This window comes from Bombus pyrosoma, linkage group LG12 (genome assembly GCF_014825855.1).
Source record: "Bombus pyrosoma isolate SC7728 linkage group LG12, ASM1482585v1, whole genome shotgun sequence".
NCBI lineage: Eukaryota > Metazoa > Arthropoda > Insecta > Hymenoptera > Apidae > Bombus > Bombus pyrosoma.
The window spans coordinates 2695612-2712379 of NC_057781.1; the positions used below are offsets into that span (position 1 = coordinate 2695612).

The window sequence follows — 16768 nt, forward strand, 5'->3', positions numbered from 1 at the left end:
CTTATTATAAGAGTTATCCTTATACCAAGAGTGTCAGTGATATATGATTTACACTTTGATTAAATATTTGTATACTTTTAATACGAACAAAATAAACGTTTGTAAATAATTATAAGTAAATAAAACCCAATCTTGATGTATATATAAAATGAAATAACAAATCTTTAAGTTTCGATAAGTTCCGAGCACGGAAATCTTTGCTACTAGAAGTTTCTTAGGTCGGATGTTGAAGTGTTTCTAAGAAGTTTAAAATTGATCGTTAAAAATTTCAGTAAACCCTTCGGTGAATTTCATATTCTACGATTCATTTTTTTAATGTTACTCACGTTATCAAAACCAACGGGAAATTCATACAAGAGCTTTTTTAATCTTTCTAGATAAGACAGGTACGGCGCTATTACGCTTCATAACTGAAACTCGTTTCGCTTAGCGTCAGTAGCGTCAGTTGAACGCGAGACGTCAGTGTTGTAAGTGTTGCTGTTCTTGTTCGTGCCGTCCTTTAACCTAACCTGTTGAGCATCTTTCTGCGCGTCTTCCGAATCACTTCTGGTATTTTAACGGATTTATTTTCTCGAAATAGAAGTTCCTGGAAAGAAAAAAGCTACGAAGATGGGCTGCGGAATAGGAATGATAAAATACCTGCTTTTCATATTTAACTTCATCTTTGCGGTTAGTATATATTAGTATTAATCTAACATATTTCCACGATCTTTTCTATATGACCATGGCGTAATATTTAATTTATATCTTATAATTTTCAAATGTCTTCTCGTTTAACGATTTATCATCTAAAAATGTATCAAAAGATAAATGAAATGAAAAAAGCTTGTCTGCTATAAAAGCGAATGTTGTGCTTATGAAATGAATGTAATGATGTTACTGTTTTTCTAGCATAGCAAGACACGTTGGTAATTTACTAGAGTATACTGTAGCCTGTCGTTTCACTATGCGATACGAATAGATTTTACGCCGTATTTGATTTGTAACCGATCATCATTGCTATTTTTGAATACTGATTATTTTGAACATTGATCTCTTTTACCTTTACTGTTCTTCTATGACTTTTTATTAATCGCGTAAGAGGAGCTTAGTAATCGAAAAATTTTAGCAAGTTTTATACGTGAATTTGGTTTTATTCAACAATTTTGATTTTAATACTTTCATTATTCAAGAACTAGAAAATAATGATTTTTCTTTTGCCGTTATAATGTTATTAATTATGATTACTCGCGTATCAATAACAATACGTTATGGAAATCTCGCAATAAATTTAACGCTTTCTTCGTCGACATTATCGCGCCAGTCGACTGTGAAATTTGATATTTCCTTAATATTAATCATTATACGGTACTTGAAATAGCAACAAAGATAACAGTGAAGGGTGGGTCACAAATACTGAGTCAGAGAGAGTTTTACACGGTTGTTTAAATATACGACAATGTAAATGACAAGCCATGAGTCATGAGTCATACGATAAGAAAAACCCGTTGTGGTTGAAAAATACCAAGCCTTTCGGGAACTGTCAACAGTAGGCGATGTTTAGCAAAATATACAAAACAAGTTTTTTTCTTTACTCAAATATATTTCAGTGACAGATATAAATCTAGATAATTTATTCTATATTTCACATTCTTTTGAATTCAATCTTTTCAGACTACGAATAGTAATAACATCGAATTAAAATGTAGAATAAATTTAAATGCGCATTATAATATAGTTACATGCATGTAAATATGTATAGGTATAAATAAATAAATACATTGCGCAATTCGATAAAATATTACCAACAACTGGGGATATTGTATGTTTCGAATGGCGTTAAGAAAGGGGACGAAGTGTATATTCTTTTCGACTATATATTAAATAATCGATGTAACGACTCAAGTTGTATTAGAACTGTGGTGTACTCTCGATTTTATAAAGTTTGCTTAGATAGAGTAGTTGAAGTAGAAAATCTATATCTCAACCTCAATAATTTTTTCTATAATTTAATCTCAAGATAAAAATTTAATCTTTAAATCGATACTGATCAAAAAGTAAAATTCCATAACATTTTTCGTAATCTAAAACATAATTTTTTCTTGGCAAATTATCAGTGGAGATGATATATAAACTGCATGACTGTAAACTCATTCTGAACTCGTATCGTTCTTTCTTTATCGAGATTTTACGTTTTTATGCCTTAAGGTTACGTTGCTGATCTCTCTTAAGCACGTTCTTCTCTCTTTGTCTTTTTTAATAATAGTAGTGTTGTATATAGTGTTAAGAAATTGCATTCTCTTACAAATGACGTAAACGCGAATCATTGGTTGCCAGGGAATCCCGAATGATGAGTGTATGTTGCATTGGTGGACGAGAAACAGACATAGAATGAAGAGACTTTTTCTCACGTATTTCGGTAGACACACTAACCGTAGGTGTTTTTAATGCTCGCTCCACGTTCGTCTCGTTAGATCAGTGTGCGTATCGCCTCGATCGTCCTTGTGACGTTACACGCGTTTCTCTTCTGTTTCGATCGTGTCGTTTAATTTTTCGTCATCAAAATCGAGTGGTGAAAAGATCAAGATGAGTTGCATCTCGGATTGTATTAAATATTTGCTTTTTATTTTTAATTTTATATTTTTGGTAAGTAAACTTCGAAGCCAACAAGCTCTGCAAGATCACGATTCAAAAACTTTTAAACTGTTTTACCTACCAAATGTTCGGATTATAGATGGCTCTTCTTCTTTCTTAAATTTAGGAAAAGAATAGTTTATAGTGGAAGAGAAAAAGGTACTAAAAAGAGTTTTAAATATTTCTTAGGGAATCTATCGAGACTAGGTTTAGTGACCAACTGGTTTTCTATTTGTGGAACAGAGAAAAACAGGAAATGAGGTTGGAATTTTAGGGTTGTAGAAATAAGAAAGCACGTTCTGATGTTTAACTGCCACGACAAAGCTGGGGTATTAGATCACAATAGTTTGCATGTTTTACAATGGAATTGCGTCATTTCTTCAGAGAAACTCCTCTCCAGTCAAAGAAAAACTGGATGTAATTCTGCTCTAAATTGTACGTTTTAGTCAAGGTTCGGTTGAACTGTAGTATCCTTGACATTTTATGGATCGTTAAGAACGCACCTTTATATTTCGTTTCTAAACAGTATCATATTATTCAAGTAACTCGAGCATGTATTTTACATATGTTACATATATTTTGCATTAATATTTCATAATATTGGATGAATTCAGAGTTCATACAGTAATTCACAGTTAAAATGCAAATTATATATATAATGAGATGTGTTTATGTAAGAACATTATGAATAATGGGAATCGTTGCAAAGTGAAATATTCTGTGTATGTTTCACTATAGTCGTTGATATCTCTACGTTAATTAAAGGAATCGTTTCTTGTATTGCGCGTTGTGTCATTAAGAACTCATACATAGGTAGAGTTTTAGAGTACGCTAATGTGAAATTTAATCGCTATCACGATGTAAATTCAGCGTCATGCGGTATTTGCTCGTGATTATGGGTATGTTCTGAGATATCTCGCAATTTATATACATGACGCCATTTTCCAGGAAGTCTGAAATCGTGTTAATTGACGTCGATAATAATACTAGTAACATTAGCACTGAAATATTAAAATAAAAATATTATAGCTGAAAATTACGCTTTGTCTATTTAACAATAAATGTCGAAATATAATTTTAAAAAATATTGAATTCTCTGAATTGTTTGTTTGTTTTTTTTTTTACATACATAGCACAACTTCCTAGTGAGGTGCCGTAAAGCTCTTTGATAGTCTGTATGTTTTGGTAAAGAAGTTGTGTATAGTGAATAAGTTAGATGAATTAAAGGCATTTTCTTGATTTTCTTGTATAATTTCCGAATATATATATCAACATTTGGAAGAGAATGGTTCAATCAGAAAAATACTTCCACCACATAACCGTATTCATCATTTCAATCAAATCTTGCTTTTCTTTTAACCATTTTGCATATAACGATACATAGTCTTTTTTTTACTCACGGTCTTTTGTATTAGATGTTTTACGTAACGTAGTAATTTTCGAGCGTACCACGAGGTACTGTGAAATCAGTAGTTCCTGGTTACATCACATACGAAACGTAATCATGCGATCGGTAGTACATTTTCTTCTTTGTCTTTGTCCATTATGAAAAAGTACAATACTGCAAGTATGTCTAGCGTCGAATAAACGGAGATTAAATTATCCACTGTGTGATTTCTATATTGTAAATAAAATTTTGGCACAGAAACCTATACAAAATTGGCACGTAGAATTGAATGAAATTCTGAGGTTGTCTTAATAGCTAGACAAATGAGATAATATTTAAGTATTATTTATTTATAAGTATTTATAAGTAATATTTTTAAATTTTAATTCGTTACGTAAACGAATAAAAAGAATCAATCAGATTGATTGTTTGACTGAAATAACTTGAGCTCGATCCTTTGTTTGCCAAACAATCGATGTATACAATTCATCTATTTAGTATATTGCTGATAACTCTTTCTCCCTAAACAGACAATTAATCCAACACGAGTAAAAAAGATTGCCTGACACGTTGGTTAGCTATCGCAACTATCGAAGATAAACTTAAATCTCATTCTGTATTCTGTGAAACGATATACATTACACATACTAACGCATGACGTACTCCAAATGTTTTACCAGTTTTCTACGCGATCAATAATTCATACGAAGTAGCAATATAAAAAAGAAAATATTCACCATAAATTAGTTGATCTACAAAGCTAGGTTGCACTATTTATTTTATGTAGTTATTTAATAATATATCATTATCATATAAACCTGCTCTATCGTATTTACATTGTGTATTTAATATTAGCGATTAATCTTACGCAAAATTTCTATCTTAAAATCACGATCTATATTAACCTATATACATATACAAACAATTAAGTTTATATTAAGATTTATTTGAGAAATCGACTTGTGTAAAAAGGAATCATGGTAACAAGCTAACATATAAAAGCCGTACATGAATATAGTTTTCGTAATTTTTTAACGCATTCGTGGAACGCAGTGGATCGACTTTTGTAGCATTTCACAAAGATAAGTATCGCTGCAACAGGGAAGTACACGATTTTACTCTTTCTAAGAATAGAGATAAATATCGGATCAATGGTGAAATAACCGGTTCCGTTTGCTTTTCACAACCTTTCATAAATTTCGACGACTGTATCGCGTTTCATTATAGTTTTGTTATCACGAACTTGATTATATATGCGTCAGAAACCTTGTCCTGGAAATGTTGACTCATCTGCGTTTCGGTATATTTTGGGTATTTTGCGCGCAGGTACGACAAACGTAGCTACGCATGCGAGATTTTTCAAACAGAGAAAAGAAAGAAAAGACGTTGCTCGTTTGGCAACGTTTCTTTTGTGTCGCGACGGAACACTTTTCAAGGCTTCGCTGTTTTTCAAACCGAAAACAGGTTTTATTAGCGTTCTAGAAAACTAGCAAGATAGTTGATTTTTCTGAAATTGAAACGATTTCCATTACGTGACACAGTTGAAAATATATATTTTTTCTTCTTTTTCGTTTTAACATATACTTTGCAGCATTGCATGTTTAAAAGAACGCTAGATGATTGAACAATGATACTTTATATCGCCAATTAACAGCAATAACGTGCCAATAAGTATCGTTCTCTGAAACTATCAATACGCTTATAGTAGTTTTAACTGCAAGCATTAAGCTTAACGGCTAAATTGATTTATGTACTCACAAAACGAACTATTACTGGCGTTAGAATATTTTTTCCTATTCGGAAATGTGAAATGTATTAACATATATGAATAATATTTTCTGTTTAAAATACTGATCTTTCCGAATTTCTAAACTGTCTCTTTCAATTATTTGATAATATATTATGATTTATTGTCAACGTTGCTATTAACGTAAATAACGTAAAATAAGATTATTATTAAAAAATAGCTTACATGGTACTGTATTTAGCTTCATAGTTTTTCATTAAATCATTGATTACGATCTCAAGGTAAACTCTGTGTTATTGAATATCGATTATATTTCTGTTGATTTCTTGGAAAACTTGGAATTATCTATAAAATTGTCCAGAATTATTTTTCAAATATTTCAAGCTATAAACTATTCTTACACGATTTTCATTTAGAAAGTTCCAAATAGCAGACCTTGGCTCTTCATTCAGAAAGAATCTTTGTTCAGGCGGAGATATAAATGAATACGAGAAACAAACTGCAAGTTAAAAGATTGTACAGTTCAGACAAAGTCAATTCGAAACTTATTTCCATCGACAGAGACGTGTTGTTTCAGAGGAAGTCAGTGCCGAGGCATATGTTGAATAGGATGATGTCATCTAGTTTGAGCGATCAAGTATATAGCTTGCACGTTCTCTATTCTCTGATTATTCATGTTATCACGTCTGGGAATATTGTGTCCGATTAAACCAGCTTGATATGACTTCAAAAGTTCTTAACTCTTAATTCCTACAGTAGGAGACATCTTAGACGTTACAATTATCATGATAATTTTCTCTCGAATGACGTTATGTTTCAGTCATCTTCGTCATTATAGACTCATATAAAAATTTGTATTTAAGTAAAAATATTAAACAAAAATACAATTAATTTTATGGATATATAATCAAGTAACAACACATTTTAATTGGAGTTCAACAATCTTTTTTTTTCTGGTCAAAGATAGGGTGATAATAATTGGGAATTGAATCGAAGGAAATACGTAAACAACTTGTAAATATATTGATGTTTCATCATCGAGAGTGATAGAGAAAAGCACAGTATTATAATTTCTGAATAATGCATAGATTAAATAATATGCCGTTACGCTTTTTTTATTGGAATTTATCCTCAACAAAATACATCACGCCACTTGAGTTCAATTCAGTCTTGAATTTCCATGAGCCCCTCCGTGTCAGGCATTAATCATTCATCAAGAGTCTGTACATCGATGCTCAAATTGTTCTCGATTCTTTAAAATCTACCGTAGAGACTTGTATAATAAGAATAATAATAATAACATGAAAATAACTATGCCAAGTAGATCGAAGTGTACAGTCCTCTAACTCGAGGAAGCTATAGCCGAAGAATTATAAGCAGATTTCAAATGATAAATTCACGTCGCGGATTAAAAATTGCGTGACAGACATTCGCACATGTCCGGCTCTCAGCATCGATCACAATAGTTTCAAACATACGCGAGACACAAAGGAAATATACTACAATATAAAGTGTCAAGGATATAAACGGCGTATTACGTATTGATACGCAATTGGCTTTACTCAAGCGAAGTACAACCATTGATCTGTTTGTTCTCGTGAAATATAATTTAACTTCTAAAACTAGAATCTCACCTAGTTCTAAAAAAAAAAGTTACGCTACATTAGAATCTCTTTCTTTAATTTGATCTATGAAAATGAATTGTTCTGATAGCGAGCACAATGATGTATGGTTTAGAATCAATAAAATCTAGAAAACCTATTTTGGATTATTCATAAACATGACAACAATTTTTCGTCTATTAATTTCGTCTATTTTAATAACAAATTCAATATCGTGAATTTTTAATTCTGCTTGATTTTGCGTGATCTCAAGTGACTTCTAACCGATTTTGTGATTAGACGTTGCCGAAGTAGCTCTCGAGATTGTTTTTTTTTCTCAATTCGATATTTTAGAAAGTTATTTATCTGATCTCGATGCCATAATCAATATTTGTGCACATCTAATCTAAACGAAACTTCGAGCAATCGCAATTTCACTGAAACGTTTATCGGTCTATTTTCTATTTTAATCGAATGATTGTACTCCAATATCTTATCATTGATTGCTTAATATCCATGATCGCTTACAGTTTACATCTTACAGTAGCGATTATTATTATATTTTTGATCGGTAGTAAAATTCTACGAAAGATTTGATATTATCTGTAAAATAGAAAAAATTAATAATTCCGTTTTATTAATCGCATTATATTTTTACAATTCCTAAAACGTTAATTTTAGAGAACTTTCCTATAATAACATGGTTTCGTGGAAGAGTATCCATTGTGAAGTTAGTTATCCGATTAAAAAAAGATATTTATATCAATCAAAATTTATATTTCGATATAATCCTAACAATGATATGCAGGATCGTATTACTTAGAATTTTATTACTTAGATTGTATTAGTTAGAAAGACTTGCGTATGTTATGTTGTGGATATCTCTTGTCTCTTGTCTGAAAAACGTTTCAAATATCGAGCAGATAGCATTATTATTGATCTTGTTTTATCAACGAGGCTCTTGATATTAACAAGAAAATTCATTTATATAGATACTGTGCTTAGCTGTTAAACATTACAAAAATAAAAATGAAATTTTTAGAATATTGTATTCTTTTCGCTGTTTATTTTGAATCATCGTGGATTTTGGTAAATTTGTAAGTAATATGGAATGCAGATAATTTACATTACAGAAAGGCAATGATGACTCAAAATTTTATTGATAAAAAAGTCCGTTGATATTACTATAGGAATTCTTAACATTTCTTTTTTCTTGTCCAACGATATTTATTATCTTCTTTTTTGGTTGCTCATTTCTTTTGTGCAAGTTATACGATTGAACGTGTATCTTATTGAAAAGATCCTGATTTGCCCCAGGTCTATTGTCAGTATGCTTTGTTGAAAGTCCGTTCAACTACCACCTGGCTCGCACCTGGAACATGACCTAAATTCACCTACGGACGGTTGCAACCGTAGTGTACCGTCTACAGAATGTTCAATGCCAACCGGTTAATATTGTGCAATGTGATGTAATAAGTTGCTATCTTAACCTTCAATCGGTATATATATTTAGAAACTCAACGATCTAATCGATTAAAAGTGGCACAAAAATTAATATAAAATGAAATAATATTAAATATTATCAAATAATCCTCTAATTGATATTTTTTGTAAATTTTATATTTCGTATATTAGACATATATTATATTTTGTACTATATTTACTCAAATTGAATTTTTGTTCATCCTTGACATTTTTACGTGTTGCAGATATGTGGGTTGGCTATTTTAACTCTTGGCGTTATTGTACATCTGCAAGTGTCAGGAATAACCGATCACATTGATACCAATCTTTTATTCCCATCGATAACGTTGATTGTTATCGGCAGCATAATCTTCGTAATATCATTTTTCGGATGCTGTGGCGCCATCCGGGAGAGTCATTGCATGACAATTACCGTAAATATATTGATTATATTTATCACTTCAAATTCCACCTAACATTTTATTATAAAAATATTACTTAATAAGATACAAATTATTTCCCGCTTTTAGTTCGCATCATTCCTTTTGTTCATCTTGATCGTGCAAGTGGCAGTTGCTGTTTATGTGTTTGTTGTTGTTAAAAACAACGATGACAAGGTTGATATCACAGAGAACTACGAGAAGGTATTCAAAAATTACGGTATGAACAACGACAGCACAAAAATGATTGATCTTGTGCAGAGTAGCGTAAGTAATTTTACGGTTATTAAATGAAAGAAAGTATTCGTTTCTTGAAAAACATTCTTCTTATCGAAAAACATCCTATGTAAAAACGTTATAATATATCAAATTCGGATTGCTTTTGTACAGTTGCATTGCTGTGGTGTCTATTCTTCGAAAGATTTCATTCTCCACAACCGCTCTATTCCGCCAAGTTGCTGTGGCTTAACAGAAGAGCAAACCTGCTCTTCAAAGGATGTGTATGAGGTAGGCTGTGTGCAAGAACTAAAGCGAGCGATTTCGAACGCTGGAACTATACTTGGCAGCTTAGCTATTGCTATTGCCGGTGTTGAGGTAAGTTTTCTTTATCGCTGTATTCAGTAAATATCGCGTTAGTCGTAAATAAAACTAGTGAACCGTATTTGTGCCGATTTTCATGATATTTTATAATTTTCTGTGTTTTATGTATATGTACAACATAAAGTATAGTGTACTATAAAATATAACAGGAATATGTAAAATCTGTATATAAATTATATATATCCTGTTTCAGTTGATCGGAATCGTATTCGCACTTTGCTTGGCAAATTCTATAAGGAACGCTGAACGCAGGGGCTACAGAGTGTAAGAGTTCAAAGATAAATGAAAGAAATATATATTAAAAACAAAAAGTAATATAATTGGTAACACTACCATTAATAATTTGATCTTAAATGACAGAAGAAGTGCAGTTATTGTATGAAAACAAATTTAGATATTTTGTTAAATGGTAAATGAATGAAAAGAAGACGGGAAAAGTGCCTGTTTTTCTAAGTTGAAGCACAAGTTTTGTTTAAATTTTGACTTTGGTGTGTAATATGAAATGTATAAACATGTTATTTAATATATTTTTAATTTTGGTACATTTATGTTAAATTGGATATATTTTTTTATGTACGACAAATAAAATAATTGTAATAATGATAACCTGTCATTAATAATAATAATTGGTGCAAAACGTTTCTAGAGATTCGATACATTTCATGCCTATTCTTGTTGTATAACTTTTGTATACATTCATATTATATATATATATATATATATATATATATATGTAATATAATGTCTTTTGCACACAATTAGCAAAAATTGTTATTGACGCACCAGAATATCAGATCATTTTTTATAATATAAAATTAAACATTACGGAATATTCTGGTAAAACAATAAGTTAAGTCACATTGCATTATGTAGTTCTGCGACTATCATAGGAAAATATTTTTATAATAATATTTTAAAAAATACATATGTATTACACAGTGCTTTCAGATGCTTTTATAACATACTGTTTATATTGTTATTTATACAGCACACATTCACTATATTTTTCAGAGGATGTCGAAATATATATCATTTCTTGTAATAAAATTTATTTGATCCAAATTTTTAAGATTATTAACATATTATTTTTTGTATCTCTAAAAGAAATTACTCTTACATTTTACGAAACTTGAGATTATCATACTTTTAATTTATGCACCAGTATTTAACTATTACAGCTATTTACATGCAAATGAAACATTCACATAATTAAATTACTTTTATTATTTATTGAAATATTTATCTATCTTAATGGACAATATGATCGAGTGGTCTGATAATATCTATATGTATCAATAGTATTTTTATAGGAACGGTTTTCTAGATTGAACATCGAATATGCGCCTTTACATTCGTTATATTGTCGTTATTTATTAAGTTCAAGAGAGGATAACTTACATCTGTTGTGCTATAATACATACTATTTACAATGTCCCAATCACGAGTTTATATCTATCGATGGATTTTCTTTCTATCAATTGGGATAGAAGATCAGTGCTTTAATCATCGCATTTTCGATATAATGCATCTCACACGTACCTTATAACTATCATTAAACGATTACTTTGAGACTGCAGGATATAAGTTGTTTTCGTTTGGAACTTCTTCGTTGTAGTTATTAAATATTAAAATTAGCGATGCGGTAAAGTTTTATGTAATCATTAGATATAAACAATAATAATATACTGGGTTTCAATATAATATGCATGTATAGTATTTTTTATCTCTTTTAACATATGCATAAAGGATGAATTGATTATTCTAGTCTCATACACATTGTATATATGATAATAAGAAATTGTGTGTAAAAATGGACTAATGGAAAATACAACTCTATATTCGTACAGTCTCCATTTCAATATTGAAAACGTTCACCGTGTTTAATACATATATATATATATATTATATAATTTAATATATATATATATACACCTACGTGTAAAATATTTCAATTTCTATCGACTTGATACCTTAAACATTATATGAACTATATTATTTCTAGTAATTTGACCAAACGCAAGTTAACAATTTATCTCGAACGTTATATGTTCTTGAAATAGTGTGAATATCTTGTACAAATTATGACGAAATTATCTACTTGGTACGGCGTTTTGATCATAGCGTTACTATTTTTCTGTTGCGAGCTTTTTTTTACTTACGTTATTTCTATCATCTAGGTATGATTCATTCGCCGAGCGTATTTTAAATATATCCGTTTGAATTTGAACTTCTTCTATTTTATCTTACAGATCATAAGTAATACATTCAATATATTTTCGTTGAAGACGGAACAAAAGGTTATATCCATTCATAGCGTACATATAACACGTGTCTCATACCAACAACAGGATATTAGAGTATGTCCTCAACGTTTATTGATGATCGACGAAGAAGAGTACAAATTCATATTCATACAAAATCGTCGAGTACTCTTAATCTAAATTTTTCTAAGCTCAATTTTGGGAAGATAATACGCGACATCGCATTCTTTAAATTATATGTTTTAGTTTGAAAAATGTAGAAACAGTTATTCTATCTAAATATTTTAAAGATACGTTCCAATCATGATTTGTTGTAATCGACTTCTGAACTTTTAAAATTCTTTATGAAACGTATATTAAAAGTGTAAATTAAATTTCATGTGCGTAAGAAGTAGATTTTGTTAAGATCACCTGATATTTTATGATCCTGCCAAGATCATCAATGGAAGTACTATTTGAAATATGTATTCAAGTGTACAGTAACCTATAATCATAGTTCCAGTCTATGATATTTTTCTCATGATAGTTCATATATACTGTACATATTACACTAATAGTATTTTTTTATATATGTATAGACCACCTCTTAGATAATGTTATCCATACTTTAATGTTTATGTGTATATAATAATTAAGGATCTACTTCCATCTTGTGAGCAAGAGCATACTTCAAGTATGATAAATTGTTCTAGGACTTTTTATGTATATAAAGAAAAGATAAAAGGAAATTCATCCAACGTTTTGTTCAAAGGAAGTTTTCAAACAAAAAATGAGCATTAATTCTAGAAATTATATACCTAAGTTTTCATCATAAAGTCAAATAATATTTTTTATATTGTGATTATCTCAATAATAATTTATATTCATATCTAAAAATTTATAAAAACCTTAATACACCATGGTATTCAAGATGCAAGTAGATAATGAATAATTATTCTTATTTATAAGAAAATCAATATTCTATTTACAGATTTGAATATTTACGAATGTGATAACAAGTAGCAAGTCATTAGACACCAAAGAAAGATGTACATCTTGAGAATCTCTATGATAAATAAGCAAACAATATAACAGTGCCTACGTTTAGTGGCTTTTATTTCGTTAATTTATTTAATAATTAAGTTTGTGCAGAAATATTCATGTTTATCCAAAAGGGAGGTACGATTCAAAGTAATAAGAGAGTATAAAAAAATTCTTTTTTATACTATCGAATTTTCTCTATATTTTATATGTTATACTATGAAAACAGAATACACATCGTTGAAAATTTGTGTCGAAGATTTTTGGGGTAATTTAACAAAAATAAATAGATATCGTCGCAATAACACTATACTGACCCTTAGCAAAACACCCGTAGAATATATTCGTACAAGAAGAGCAACTTGCACGTTTCCATCGAAATTATATGGAAATTACTCGCTGTAAGTGTACGTGTAATGTAAGTGTACGCGCGACTTAACAAGAGTAATAAAAAAAAATCAATGTACCCTTCAAAATGTTATAATACAAGTTGTCTCCGTAGGTTTCAATTTTATGTACTTATGTACTTTTGATACAGCATTGAAGCTTAACACCGGCGCAGCATAAGTTCACCATAGTGTAACAAAGCATGCGCGCTGACCTACAATTAGAACAGGATATTTTTCCTACGCAATTTTACGATAGACTTCTACGTCGAAGCTGATCCTAGAGAGGAGAAAGCTTCATGATGTCGCTACGAAGCTCTGTAGGTGGTGTGTCATCCAAATCGATGAGACTAGCGTTCGAGCCTGTCGAGGAAGGTGCCACGATCTCGTCGAGGAAGTCAAACGAGGCCACAGCTTCGCGCTCCTTGTCTCCGTATCGCACGAAGAAATCGTCACCTCGTCCGATGATCGACGGCCTCGATGAACCCCAGGTTGACGGCAATCGCAGCACACGGTGTGCCTGGGCCGCCGATGCTGAGAAACCAAGCGCAGCGGGTCAACATGCCTCAGACCTCACTTGATCTCTTTTCTCTTTCTTCCTATACCGGCTCTAGCAGACACAGAGTAGCTCGGCTTAGCACTCTTACACGTATCACGTCCTCTCTCTTTCTCTCCCTCACTCTCCTTTATCATAACGTATCTGTCCATTTTTTCTCTGCCTTCCATTGCCACGTGATTGTTTGTTGATCCCTCTCATGAATGGGTACTTTCGTATGGAGAGTTTTAAATATTGGCAAGTGCTCGATTTTCCATGTACGATTTCATTTCGTGACAGTCAAACAGCACAGTTGCAGATATGTTTTGTAAAATTTATTTACGTAGAGGTAACTTTGGAAGTACTGCTATGCAACGTTGATATGTTTAGAAAGAAACTGATTCTTTTTCGGTTATTTACCTGCAAATATATGTTATTTGTCTGCCACGAATAACTTGACGTGATTGAAACAAATGAAAATGAGATATTTATATACGAAAATTATTATGCTTAAAGGTTAATGTACTAGGTATGTAAGGTTTGTGTCTTACTTCTGTGCTTTTTCTTATAAGATGACGAATAATAGGAAAATGATCGAAATAGAAATAGTGGAAAAGTCGAACACCTGCCAATGTCGGAAATCAACCAGTAGTAGTACTTTTCAGAATGAGAGAGAAAGTAACTGTTTTATATAATCCTTGACGCAATTCCAGACGCAGTTAGATTAGATACAGTGACAATATATAATAAATAATAGAACAATAGAGAAGTATTTACATAACATGTAATTTTTAAATACGAAAACAATTTTCAAATATCTGTTCTATTTTATTAACTAATCAAACTTACTATGTATCTGCGTACAAATTTCACGTATATTCTAGTTACAAAATCATCCTAAATAATAACGAACGTTATTTTGTACGTGTAAAAAAAAATAAATAAATAAATAACGATATTATTAACACATTACGGACAAATTTTCAGGAAAAACTATAGACATTGCCTTTATTAAATGTTTAAAAATAATAAAAGAAAAAATATATATAATATAAAAAATTGTCAAACGCATCGTTCGTAATGTGTTAACCGACGTTAAATCGGAATTCATCAGATATGTATATATCGGATTTTCATTCGTTTAATAGCAAAGGTGGAATTGCGTAAAGGTAACTCGTAACGAATTCGTTCTAACGTCTTCTGGTTAATAATCGGTTAGTAAGCCAATAGAAAATCCGTTGTAGCCGTACAGTTCACGTTGGATCAGGCCAAAATAGGTCCCGGTGAAACGATTCCTCCCAACTGGCATGTCGGTTACAGAAACTGATCGTCACTAAGCCGAACTACGTAGCTTTTCTTGTGACAATCAAAGCACACCGCGTAGGAGCTACCATCTGAACAGAAAACGTGGAAAAGGCTATGTACAGCGAGGGCTACCAGCGTTCGTGTTCATGTTCCATTTTCTTTTGTAACTGTACAGTGACGGGGTGTTAATCGGCCAAAGCCACTTAACAGCGTGACGTGTTAATGCGTGTTGGTGTTCAATCCACGCTAATATACATACTTATTACTGTGAAAGTTTAAAATGGCACTGACCAATTATTTTTATTTAACTTTTACATTTACTTTAAATACATTCAAATATTTCTTAAATGAATATATTTTACGTCAAATAAATTATTTCACATATTGGAGTATAGTAGCGTGATTTTTTATACTGTTGTTAGTAATGTTATTTCGAATATGATAAGCGGAAGCGATTCTTTGTTTCACAATGCATTCTTGGAAGAAGAAACATGTATATATTGAACGAGAGGCAGAAAGACGTCGAAATTGAAAGTATGGTCGAGATTCGCAAGCTTTGAAATCTTTTATTTTAATAACCTTTGTGTCTGTTGAATTATATCGTGTCCAGCGCAAGATACACTTTATAGATAGGAGAAAGTATCTCAGAGTGATGTGCAAGATTGGACAAGAAGATGTACTACTAAGGGATTGTTAATAAATACCTTTCTTTTGTCGTCGGTATCGGTGTAGTCTATGCAAGTGACGGTAATCAGGTGGTTCATCCCCCGAGTCACTTCCGGCTGATCCGCTGCTCGATGTCGCCGAAGAACTTTCACTGCTTTCTAGCATCACGTCTAATAAATTGGCTCTTGCCTGGAGAAATATGAATTTTATGTGAAAAAAATGATAATTAGGTAATTATTATTTTATAAATTTAAATTGGCAATTTTCTAATTGACCAGTTAACTGCGGAATATAGTTTTAGAAATCTCTCATGGGCTTAGGTCATGGAGTGCATAAATAAATATAATCGACGATGAGTCGCAGTTAACTGGTTAAAATAACTATTGAATTTTTTACGACTAGTACTCACTTTTGGGTCGGTAAAGTCAATATCTCGTTCAACGTGAACCCATCCAGTCGGACAGCAGCAAGCGAGATCCAATTTTTCAAGCGGCACCTGGGTTTCTTGGGTAACGGTGTTCTCTTCACCTTTTCTGATCATTCGATTCAGTTCATCTATCACGTCTTTCGACGTGGCACGTTCGTGAAAGCTCAGCGATCTGTCCCTGCCTTCAACTAATAGCGGTGCTCTTGCTGGACTTACCTAATGAAAACGTAATGTCAAAATACTGTCCGAGCAATAAGGATTGAACTAAATTTTCAATATTATACATAAAACATTTAAAGCTTTGGAGAAAACACAT

At 31.4% G+C, this 16768-nt stretch overlaps 2 protein-coding genes and 1 long non-coding RNA gene across 16 annotated transcripts in view; 1 reads left to right on the top strand and 2 right to left on the bottom strand.

The window, feature by feature from the left end:
* The first annotated feature begins 463 nt into the window (after nt 1-463).
* LOC122573655 (CD63 antigen-like) lies at nt 464-10157 on the top strand. Of its 2 annotated transcripts, none has more exons than XM_043740320.1 (5): nt 464-669; nt 9058-9246; nt 9343-9519; nt 9643-9846; nt 10046-10157. In XM_043740320.1, the coding sequence occupies exons 1-5, from the start codon at nt 610-612 to the stop codon at nt 10118-10120; spliced, it is 705 nt and encodes a 234-aa protein (XP_043596255.1). In that variant the 5' UTR covers nt 464-609; the 3' UTR covers nt 10121-10157. The 2 variants fall into 2 exon arrangements, with proteins under 2 accessions (XP_043596255.1, XP_043596256.1); XM_043740321.1 differs by lacking the exon at nt 464-669 and adding an exon at nt 2395-2625.
* LOC122573658 lies at nt 3147-9051 on the bottom strand. The gene is made up of 2 exons (XR_006318792.1): nt 3743-9051; nt 3147-3614 (listed from the first exon to the last, which is right to left on the bottom strand). It is a non-coding gene; the product is annotated as an uncharacterized LOC122573658 (long non-coding RNA).
* A 1046-nt stretch (nt 10158-11203) lies between the features above and the next one.
* The window catches only part of LOC122573649, a 391847-nt gene continuing 386282 nt past the window's right edge, over nt 11204-16768 (bottom strand). For 9 of the 13 annotated variants that reach the window (XM_043740306.1, XM_043740304.1, XM_043740310.1 and 6 more), the window contains 3 exons: nt 16435-16668; nt 16064-16214; nt 11204-14053 (listed from right to left, as the gene is read on the bottom strand). In XM_043740306.1, the coding sequence (XP_043596241.1) occupies nt 13800-14053; nt 16064-16214; nt 16435-16668 (639 nt within the window). In that variant the 3' untranslated portion in view covers nt 11204-13799. The other 4 variants (XR_006318791.1, XM_043740313.1, XM_043740315.1 and 1 more) reach the window with 4 other exon arrangements.